Here is an 11,765-nt window from a genome sequence, read left to right on the forward strand (position 1 = left end):
CATGCTATGGCTGGAGCCAGATAAACAGGTTCACAAATTAGAGAAAATGTCTTGAAGTCCACCTGGCAATCTGCCTTATCTGCATTATCACCAGGGCTTTGTAAAGAATGCAAATTTATCTCTGAAAATTAGTTTGTCCCTAGGCTTTAATTTAGTCTGAGGTTCTGGAATAAGTACTTAGGCTTGAAACCACCTTTGCTAAATTTACAAGCCATGGGAAAGTCGCGTTGTTTTCTCTAACAGGTTTTGACAGTGGTATCTTTGTCTTCAAATTTCCAGTCCTAGGAGCTGGCTCCTGCCCTGAACTTCTGTCTCTGCTTTTTCTAGACTGCTTTACCTACTGGGAAGTCCTGTTGCTATCTCAGTGGCAAGGCAGGGCCTCTCCTGGCAAGCAAACCTGCCAGGTGAATCCGCCCCTCAGAGGCGTGTCAGTACCATTTCCTGGAGCAATCTCCCAGGGTGGCTCCTCTTTTCATTTGAGCTCAAATACTTTGCTGTCTACTCTGCAGCTGCCAGACCTGCTCCTGCTGCTGCTCGGGTAACTCATCTTTTACTGGCACCACCAGGGATAAAAGGTGCTTGATAAAGGCCTTCTTTGCGTGTTCCTGCGTGCCTGCCTTCTCTGTTATCATCTTTTTAATGTTTTTCCCCCTTAGGGAGAGCACCTGGGGAAACTCTCGGGAAACTGTTTCTGACCACCTAGAAGATGATGAGCTCAAGCTATTGGAGTGAGACGAGCAGCAGCAGCTGCGGAACCCAGCAGCCCACAGAGGTCCTGCAGTGTCAGCCCCAGCATTACCACTGCTACCATCAGTCAAGTCAAGTCCAGCAGCCTCCAGAAAAGAATGTAGTGTATGAACGAGTGAGGACTTACAGCGGGCCTATGAACAAGGTGGTGCAGGCCTTGGACCCCCTCGGCTCACGGGAAGTGCTCTCCCCTCTCAAGCCTGCCTCCTCCTACCAAAATTTGGTTTGGAGCGACCATTCCCAGGTAATAAAAGACAGCTATTCCAGATTATCGTGAAAAAGGAAAACAGATCTTAAATATCACTTCTTTTCTGCTTCATTTGTTGGAATCTACAGGATAGTGTTGGTGGATTTCGGTTATGTATGTGTTAGACAGTCTTCTAAATTCTGTCTCTTAGCTATTTCTTTTTCATTTACTAGGGCCTGTAGTTGGTTGGTTGCCATTATAATGATTTTACATAACCTAACCGGAGTATAGATAGGCATATTTTTAAAATTGAAGTTGATTGAAAGATGTGTTCTAAATGGCAAGCCATTTTGCCTTTAACGACAAAAGTAGTCATCAACTTGAATGTAATAGGTTTATTTTTAGAACAGTTCCCCACTAATTCATATCATATCACGGGCAAACAGGTGTTTTGTGCCAAATAGAATGATATAGAGACAATAGCACATATGGAGTGACGTGTAGTTATTTGTGTTCAGCTAATAGTATGCTGATCCCAGATAAGTGACAGGTGCACATGTCTTAGAATTTTTTTAGGTGTCAAAATGACACATTGATTCTTATACATACTAGCTGAATAATTTATGGAATGTTGGAAGAAGAAAGGTTATAGAATTTGAAAAGCAAGAAAGAGGTAAGCAGGCATATGAAAGTTATAAAACATGGAGCTCTAAGAAACTCTTGAAAATGAGATAAATTGTTTTTTTTTTCCTTACCACCAATACCTGTGCTAATAGTTTTGCAAGTACATGAAAAGTAACATGGAAAGATAATATAAAATGACAGCTTAATGTCTCTAACTCCTTTTATACTAAGTGTACATACCCTAAGTTTTCTGTGAGCTTCTATCCTCACTGAAATTGAATTTTCACAATATTTATACTGGGAAGACCTCATAAAGGAATGACTGGGGTCTTATCCTATCTTATATTATTATATCAACTGGAAGCAGTACATGTTCTTTTTCTAAAACCCATAATTCCAGTGGAATATAAAGTAACATTCTTAAAATGAATAGTGAAACTTTAAAAATATTTCCTCAAAGATTCATGTTTCCAAATTATAAGCACAATTATTTTACTATTGTTTTATTTAACAGTTTAAATTCAGGGAAACTATAAAACATTAAATGCCAGTAATTTTCTTTTAGTGTTTCCCCCCAACTCCTCCCATCTGAAGCCACACCTTTTCTGTTTGTAGCTAGGAAAAAACTTCTTATGTATTGTGTTTAACGGGAAGAAATCTATGAAGTCTAAAAAAAAAATCCCAGGTTGTATAAGTGATCATTCCAATATTCCAATTTACATTCCAATATTCAACATTAGCATGTTAATGAACACCAAACCTGATACTCTCTTAGATCCTTAATACCTCCAAAACAATGGTTAAAAACAACAATTACAATTATCATAGGAATGCTGAAGTCATCCTACTTTTCAGTTATTTCAACCCACAGCATTTTTTTCCCATGGGAACATGCTAGTCAAAGAATGATAGATACACACTTAAGAGCAAAATTCTTTTTAAAAAGTAATACTGAATATACGACTGTTTTGAGAATTGTATTTTACTGTTTGTTCCTTGATTCAACTTCCGTTCTTAATAATAATGTCAGGGTCAAACTAAGATGGTTAAGCTTTTTATAAAACTTTCCTTCTTTTATACGGAATTTGCCAAATTGATCTCTTTAAGACTCTTTCCATTCTGAAACTTAGTTCCTTGTAGAAAAGCCCTATATACCCTTATGGCCTGAAAGTGTGACCTTAGTAGCTACGAGACTATAATGGAGTTCATTGTGAGGTTATTTGTAACTAGAGAGAAATAAAAGTAATGCATGAATGGACATGAGAGAGATGAAATTCAGGCTATGTTGTAGAGGGACCTTATTTCCTTGGTGGCCAAAAGAAACTTTGACTATAAAATTTCGAATGGACTTGGAGATGAATTGCATGTACTAGAACCAAACAGCGTTTAAAGACAGTGACCACAATGACGACGAATAGCAAGCCCTTCTAGTTAGTTTTTCTTCCTTCCTCTTTGTTGGTGGGATATTATGGCAGTATGTAAAGTAGTCCTAGATGTAACCTAAAATTACCTTCCTGCTTACAAAGTGTCTGCACTGTCATGGTTCCTTTACTACATGCTAATCAAGGCACAAGGTAGTAGAGATTACTCAAAACTCCTTTTACAGTTTCAATAAATTTTTTCCTTAATGTGTTGTGTTTTAGATAAGTTGATATGTGGCAATTATGCTAATTTCAGAGTTTACTACAGGGGAAGGCAAAACAATGAGGATTAGCATTCAATTTCTGTCCACAATGGACACAATTAAACCTTTCACTTTGTTTTAATGAATGTATGATACTTAGAGAACTCAGATTTTAAAATAAGTCTTGCCAGTTATAAAATATATTTCCTTTGAGAAATAATTCATGCTACTCTGTTTTGTTTCTCAAATCTTAATCTTAGAATTAACAAAACACCATTTATAATTATTTAGTATTTTCTCTATCTGGCATTTTAGAATATGTTTTCTACTACTCTTCTCTTATATACTAAAATTATGTTGATAGATATAAGCATTTATATTACTTTCTATATGACATATACTGTTGCTTTTATTTCTCATCTATCATTGATGAGACATACTTATGGTTTTTTTGGTTACTATTTTGCCTGATGAAAAGGGTATTTCTCAAATAAAATTAAATGTAGAAACCAGTTGCTCCTACCTTATCTGAATTAATAGTAGAATTTAAATTATTAGGTTTACCCACAGGAACAAGTATAGTCATACAAAGCCAGAAGCACTTTTAAGCTCAATGTGGTTTTACAAATAAATAAATAATGTTCTCGAAGCTACTTAAAGCCAAAGAAAACAATAACAACAAAACGCTTTAGAATTCAATTCTTAACACTTAAATATTAAACCACCATAATTAACTCAAAATGGCATACTGCCTTAAATGAACAACACTAGAGTGAATTATTCATTGGACTTATATTTTTTCTTTGGCTAATTTAAGTATTCATGAAGGTCAAGATATTTTCCATGAATACTGAGTTTTGAGAAAGAAAAATGGATCAAAATTAAATATGTTAAATTCCAGTCATTCAGTGAACAGATGCTTCTTAAGTGCCTATTTTACAGGAAATGCTGCGATCTGGATGAATATCATTTGCTTAACCAAGGAAAGTCTACTTGGAGGATAAACACAAAAGGTCTGGGATGTCAGTGGCCTAGCTACATAAAAATATTAGTTTATATGCTGTCATGAGGACTTTCTTAAATAAGATATTGGGTTTAAAGAATGGCTTTAAAGGTTTGACATTATTTTTCACTTGAAAACTTCCAACAAAAAAAGTCTAACCTTGGGCTGGGGAGATGGCTCAGCAGTTAAGAGCACTGACTGCTCTTCCAGAGGTCCTGAGTTCAATTCCCAGCACCCACATGGGGGCTCACAACCATCTGTAATGAGTTCAGATATCCTCTTCTGGTGTGTCTGAAGACAGCAACACTGTATTCACATATATAAAATAAATAAATCTCTAAAAAAAAGTCTAACCTCAGAGAGTAGCCTAGAGGTAGATGTGAATTTGTAAATGACCTGCATTGCCAATAAGTATTCACTTGGGGCATAGGTTTGTTTACCTTTTATTTTTCTTTGTCTTTCGTTGCAAAGATCGAGAATGACTTCCTTATTGTGTTAAAGTTTCTATTTACTACTAGAAAATTTTCCTGTTCTGTGTGGAGGAGTATGTTGCTCTGAGAAATTGTTGTTCAAGGGTGTGGTCAGTAAAGGGAATGATTGTTCAGGGAAGTAGGTTGCCTGAATAAAGAATGAGGTCATGGGATAAATGGGCTGGTGTTTTCAGAGTTGGTCATCCCCTTTGTGCTTACAATTAAATGAAGCTTTAGAAATTGTTAGTGCACCTAATTACTGGGTGAAAATGTTCACGGCAATTGTCTTTTGTAAAGGCAGGTCTGATAAATTTGTGGGCCAGTTTTCAGTCTGTGACACTCACAAGCTGTCCTTGTGATGTGGTGTTGGGCAGGGAATGTAGCCAGTGGAAGAAGAAAAGAAACATTGTGTCAACTGTTTTTTCTTCACAATTTCTGGTGAAACTACTGAGAGATTTGTCATGCTCTGAAGCTTCACTTAAAAGTCGAAGCCTTTCTAAATAAATGTATTTAAACTGATTTTTCACATCATCAGCTATCCCAGTAGAAACTCTACTTTTCTGGAGCATATATCCTAGTAAAAGCTAAAGACAGAGAGCATGCACTGAAAGGAGAACTGTATATTTTGCTCCCTCTCCATTGTATAGCTTTCTTAACATTTTATAGCTTGAGAGAGAGAGAGAGAGAGAGAGAGAGAGAGAGAGAGAGAGAGAGAGAGGAATAATCAGAATTAAGCATCTTAAGTGAGAGATTTGAGCTTGAGAGAGGAAAGGAATGGAAATATATTTTTGTTTTCCTTTCATGACAACACAATCATAGACTTCTATTTTGATTGAATGAAGTGTTTGTTTTTCCAGAGGGAGAGAAAGAAAGCCTGGAATTGCACCCAATCTGGAGTTGGGGGGTTTGGGAGTGGATGATGGAGGCAAAACTGTGATTAGAATATATTGTGTGAAAGAAATTATTTTCAATGAAAAAGAACTATAAAGATGAAAAAAGTACCTCCTTTGAAAATATTGTTCTGCCGGGCGGTAGTGGCGCATGCCTTTAATCCCAGCACTTGGGAGGCAGAGACAGGCGGATTTCTTAGTTCAAGTCCAGCCTGATCTACAGAGTGAGTTCGAGGACAGCCAGGGCTCGACAGAGAAACCCTGTCTCGAAAAACGAAAAAAAGAAAAAAGAGAAAAAGAGAAAATGTTGTTCCTATACCTACTCTAACTCAGTATTAATACATTCAGTGATTCTTGTAAGTACTGGGACTAGCAAGAGTGCCCATAACATTCCCATGATCTTCACTGGGAAACATCATATATTAGTCATTAAGAAAAAAAATTAAAATTAAAAGTCAGAAAAAGTTCCATGTTCATTATAGTATGCTTCAAAATATATAAAGAAAAATTCCTCCACTGTACATATAGCATTCTCTACTACCAAATTCATTTATTTCTTTTCTCGTGCTTGAATATCTTAGCTCTTTGCCCCAAGCCACCAAGAGATAAGTGAAAGCCAGATAGAGATCCTTGAAGAGGTTCAGATTTGACAGTCTAAACAGCTGTTACAGAGAAAATTCCTATAAAATTGCTCTCTATGGGATGTCTTAGGCAGGGCTGTAGGTACTAAATGTTCAGGATTTAAATGTTGACATACTGAATGCTCAAGTGGACTGTGGTAGCATAGAACTCTGAAACAACATAACTTAGATTTTAAGCTTAAGTTTAATACCTAGTACAGGAACTCATTAGCTGTGTGTGTCATCTTTCTCATTTATAAAGTGGGACAACAATATAAAGAAACTTATAGGTTATTGTTATAGTTATAGGATTACATACAGTGGAAAACACATAGTACAATGCCTGACACATAGGTAAGTGTTAAGTATTGTATTACCTTGAATAAGTCACTGGACTTGTTAGAACCTCTGTTCATGTATTTAGAAAGAAAAAAATAAATGGCTTTCTTCAGACTGTTGTGATTCCTGAATGAAATAAATGCAAAGGTATCCAGTAAATGAAATTCTGTGTCATTTCCATTTTTACAGATCAGGTCCATGAAGTGGAAAGATGTAATATAATCTTTGGAATAAGGCTAGTGCATACTAAAATTGGGATTTAAACCTAGCAGTTAGTTGCAGGTCTACATGTATAAGCAATATGCAATATTCTTGGCATATACACTTGACTCATTAACATTACAAAGTTTTTGCTAGCTAATTTATTGTTGTATTTCATCACCATCTTTGTATGTACCCATTATAAATCACCTAAGATAATGTAGATGAACATAAAAAAAATACGATAGACTTGGTATATTGTCTCCTGAGGTAGGAGGATCACACTGAATTTGAGTCCAGTCTTAGCTAGTGACTTTGAGACCATCATAGACTTTCTTAGAAAATGTAGCATGAATGCCACTCTGTCTGAAATATGTTCTTTCTCAAGAACAAACATTTTGTTGTCGTTCAGAATTAATTTTTAAAGTATTTGTTCATTAATTTTACTGATTTTTAATCAAAATATATGATGATGCAAGACATTAATTTTTATTTCAAAGGTCCAACTGCCCTGGGACAGCTTTGATGGAAATACTGAAAGAATTAAGATCCCCCTTTACCTCCATGTGAAATTTATGAGCTAAATGACACAAAAATGTCTTTAATGATGCCAAAGGACCATTTCGGGATCTCCCATCCTGTCTTTTAGTTTATCCCCCATTTGCTACAGCTTTTCATTCTGCTGCAGATATCCATATGACTGTTTCATAAGCAAACTCACTTTGCCACACTCCCCACTTCCATCGTTGTTATTTCCATTCCAGGCTCTGTAAATAATTCATCCTGATTCAAATCTTGCTAAGTCATTGCTAAAGTTTTTTTCTTACCCCTAAATTTAAAATTTTTCACCTACAATTATCCCAGATGTAGCCTACTTTCACACCTAATGTTAGTTTGCATTAACTAGAGAGTCATACACGTAATACTGAGTACTGTAATACTTCTTTACTTTCTTATTCCACCCAGACTTTACACCTCTTAAAAGTTGACACATTATTTCTCAAATCAAGACTCAGTGACAAATGGAAATAAATGTTCTTTCTCCTTATCCTGCTTTTATGCTCCTTCCTTTCCTCCTTTCCCCTTCTATTCCTCTGGTTTTTCTTCCTTTTAGATGATTATGGCTTCCCTAATTCCTGAATATGAGTTTTGGTAAAGACATAGTTCTTAACTAGAACTATTTCAGACTGTTACTCTTGCACAAGCTCTCTTTGAATTTAAACCAGAAAGCTAGATATTGCTTCTTTTAAAAAAAATTGAACAACACATATACTAAAAATAATAAACATAAAGAAGTTATGTGATGAGTCAATTAGTTTTGTTCTCCAGATCTTAGGTCTTATGAAGCATCTAAAATTGACTTGTTTATATTTGGCTTGTGGTTTTGATGGATAAATATTTGTCACAATTGTTATGGCATGTGCTGTTAAAGGGCAGGTATTTTGACTGGTCATCACATCAGTTCTCTGAGCCATTGTTGCTCAAAGACATTAATTAGTTTGCTTTTAGATATATTCCATGTTCTTATCCTGATAATGAAATTCTGTCAAGGTGAAGTGCTTTCGTTTATTACATTTTACTCCATAATTCTCTAATGGTTTGACATATTAGTTATGTGCCCAAAGATTCTCTTATAAAAACTGCTGTAACTATTCCTCCACGGACCAAACTATATTTGTAACTTTCTAAGGAAAGATTTATTTTTTGCTTCAAACAGAGTATTTACTTACCTATTTATCTTCTTCCACAAATTTTAGCTTAGATGTTATTGTAGCTTGATTATGAAATGGCAGCCACAGCTCATGTTTTAAACATCTACTCCTGTATCGGTAGCACTATTTTTGAAGTGTCTAGACACTTTGAAGGAAATATGGCCTGCCTAAAAGAATAAGGTCACGTTGGATAGGTTCTTCAGTGTACATTATCCCTAGCCAGATCCTGAATAAATCTCCCTCCCTTCCTCTCTCCTCCTCTGTCCCTCCCTCCCCCCATCTCTTTCTGTCAATCTACCATAGTGTGATCAACTTTCTTCCACCACAGTTTCCTGCCACCTTGTTCTTTTTAATCACACACAACCAGGTGTCTGAGAGCTTTCTGAAACCATGAGCTAAAATAAAACAATTTTTACATTAGCCTATTTTTGTACTTGATGAAAATTACGCAAAAGTGACTAAATCAGATGTAAAAAATCCAACATAAAATTATTTTAAATTCATCATAAATCTAATTACACCTATAATGTCTTTTCTAGAAAAATTTCCTCAGGTTTTCTACAAATACCTTATCTCATTCTTCGCCCCATTAAACTTTTGGTGACATTCAGTCTATAAATTTCTTTGAGTTTCAGATCTATTCTTGATCTGTTCCTTATGGACCTGTTTTGTTGAAATCCTAGTCTACTGCCCTGTGCTTCAGACAATGTATAAGCTACCATTCTCTAAATAAGCCCCCAGTTTCTATACCTCTCACCAATACATGTCAAGACTGTTGTGAAATTTGTTTTGCTCCTCATGTTTCCTTGTGATCCAATCTTTAATATCCAAGGTTGACTTTACCTCTTAACACATATAGCTCCTGTAGTAACTCCTTATAGTTCTTACTTCACTGTGATTTGTAAATTTTTATCTGCTGCCCAATTATAAATTTGACAAGAATAGAGAATATACTCTGTTAATTCTTAGACTTCTCTGTTACGTAACAGGTGACACACATTATGACTGGATCAGAAGGCTGGAGATATAGTTCAGTTGGTAGAATCCTTGCCTGGCACGTATGAATGCTTGTGTGATATCCAATACCCACATAAACTGTGTGTGGTCCACGTGTACATTTGAGGATCAGAAGTTCAAAGTTATTCTCGGCTCAGTAGCAAGTTCAAGACTAGCTGGGTTACTCAATGCACTGCTTCCTGAAAAAAAATCAAATTAAAATATGCAATATTCCAGCAGTCCAAGACAACTTGTCCAAGTTAGCACAGCTATTTTAAGGAACCATGACACTTACTTTTGAGATTTTCATAATATCAATTATCTACTTCAGTTAATTTTAATTATATAATAAAGTGTTTCACTTTAAACATGTTTCTATTTTTGTCATAAGTCATTTGTTGAGTATGCTATCTTTATCAACCTAGAACAGCATAAAAATATATTAAAGAACAAAAAATCTATTCTGATTTTTAATTTTATTTCTTAAATAATCCTTAAATTCAGAACATAGCCTATGTTTTTAAGTTTTCTATATGTCTAGAGGGAAATAGCAGCTTTCCAGCTTCTGATTTTCTTTCTTTTTCTATTGCTCTGTGATACTGAAAAGCACTGTGATTAGAGTAAATAACTGAGAAACTCGGGCCATTTATACTTCAACTGATTTAACTCTGAAAAACACATATCTATTTTAACAGTTGAAAATGGATACATTTTTGTGAATAGTGAATTCTCTACTGGAAACCAAAGTTCTTGGCTCTGATACAGTATGTGCTAAAATGCAGAAAATTATTTTGAGTGATGTGGTGAAATTCTCTCAGAAAGCCAACTGATTTCAACTCACTTTGATTTTAAAATTGCCAATGCCATGTCTACTTCATAAAAAGTAAATGAGGAAGAGAAGGAAGAACACTGTTACTACTTTGTAAAAGCTAAAATGCATTGCTTAAGGCAGCACAGGACAAACAGACCTGGGTTTTATACCAGATCTAGCCTGTGTAATGATGAACATTGACTTTACCAGACTTCTGTGTTAAGTAAGTTGAAAGCAAGGTAATGCTTATCATTTCTGAGGCAGAAGACTAGATGACTCAATAATATAGTGTATATTTTGGGGATTAACTGACATAAGTGGTAAATAGAACTTTAGTGTGTTATTTGGTTTAGAGCCCTGGGGCTATATCTTCAAATATATCATGTTGAATTTCAAGTTGCTTAAATAATTTAATCAGGGCTGTCTCCTCATGCAATCACCTTTAAATGGGTGTAATGTTTTCAAAACTACTAAAGTTGCTTTTGAACTAGGTATGATGATGCACACCTATCCAACATGCTTTAATTAAATCAGGGGGATCATGAGGCCAGCCTGACATATATACTAAAATCCTACAACAGAAAACAGTAGCCAGGATACATCGTAGTGGTAGAGCACTTTTTCCAGCATGCACAAAGACTTCTACTTATTCTCCAATAGCCAAAAATATAAGCGTTACTTTTCACAAGAACTAATTTGAAAGGGAGAAATAAAAATATATTTAGGCTCCTCATATAAGATCTAATCACAATTTATCTTATACGTAGACTCTACAATTTGTAAAACTGAGAATATAATCAAGTAAGTTATAAATGTGGCAAAATATAGAGTGATTTAAAGCATGATTTCTGGAGTCATTTCTATTTTTGTTGAATTCTAGTACCTAATAGTAACTCTATAATTATCATCTATTAAATTAGGCTGTTTTATATAAAATTACTTATAAGTATAATAGAGTCATATTGGTACCTTCTTTATGAGGTTGTCTTAGGTACTGAGTTTCAAAGCTCTATGAAAGATCTTTGATATAGGAAACTCTTAATATTTGTTAGCAGCAGCAGCAGCATTAGTAACATTCTCATGTTCAAAGGAAAACAGGATTGACAAGCTTAAAGAATTTAAAATTATTTTCTAAACATAGAACCAAACTTCAAAAATAAGTTAAAAATTAACTCTTTTGTTTATATAGTATCAGAAATAGAACAGAGATTAAGGATTGTCTAAGCCACACTGACACGCAATCATAATTTCTCACATGAAGAAACTGAAGCTCATGGAAGAGACATGAGATAACCAATAGCACAAAATGAGCAGTAATATAACTAGGTTCCAACCCAAGGAACCTGACTCCTAACCCAGACATCTTTCTATTTTACCATGATAACCAAGAATCTCATCTGTGCCTTAAACTAGTTATCAGGAATGAAAGGCTATAAAAAGGATGTGAATTAAAAATATCACTGCTCATTGAATTTATTGAATTTAATGATTCCAATATGAATGCTCTCTCTCTCTCTCTCTCTCTCTCTCTCTCTCTCTCT

General features: G+C 35.0%; 1 protein-coding gene across 1 annotated transcript in view; it reads left to right on the forward strand.

Annotated features, from left to right (window-relative positions):
• Positions 1-509: 509 nt before the first annotated feature.
• Positions 510-11,765, forward strand: part of Pof1b (POF1B actin binding protein) — a 61,061-nt gene continuing 49,805 nt past the window's right edge. Inside the window, exons 1-2 of the mRNA XM_028786020.1 lie at positions 510-575; positions 657-991. Of these exons, the coding sequence (XP_028641853.1) occupies positions 707-991 (285 nt within the window). The 5' untranslated portion in view covers positions 510-575; positions 657-706. The remainder of the gene's footprint in view (positions 576-656; positions 992-11,765) is intronic.

The sequence above is a fragment of the Grammomys surdaster genome, unplaced genomic scaffold (genome assembly GCF_004785775.1).
Source record: "Grammomys surdaster isolate TR1022 unplaced genomic scaffold, NIH_TR_1.0 61, whole genome shotgun sequence".
NCBI lineage: Eukaryota > Metazoa > Chordata > Mammalia > Rodentia > Muridae > Grammomys > Grammomys surdaster.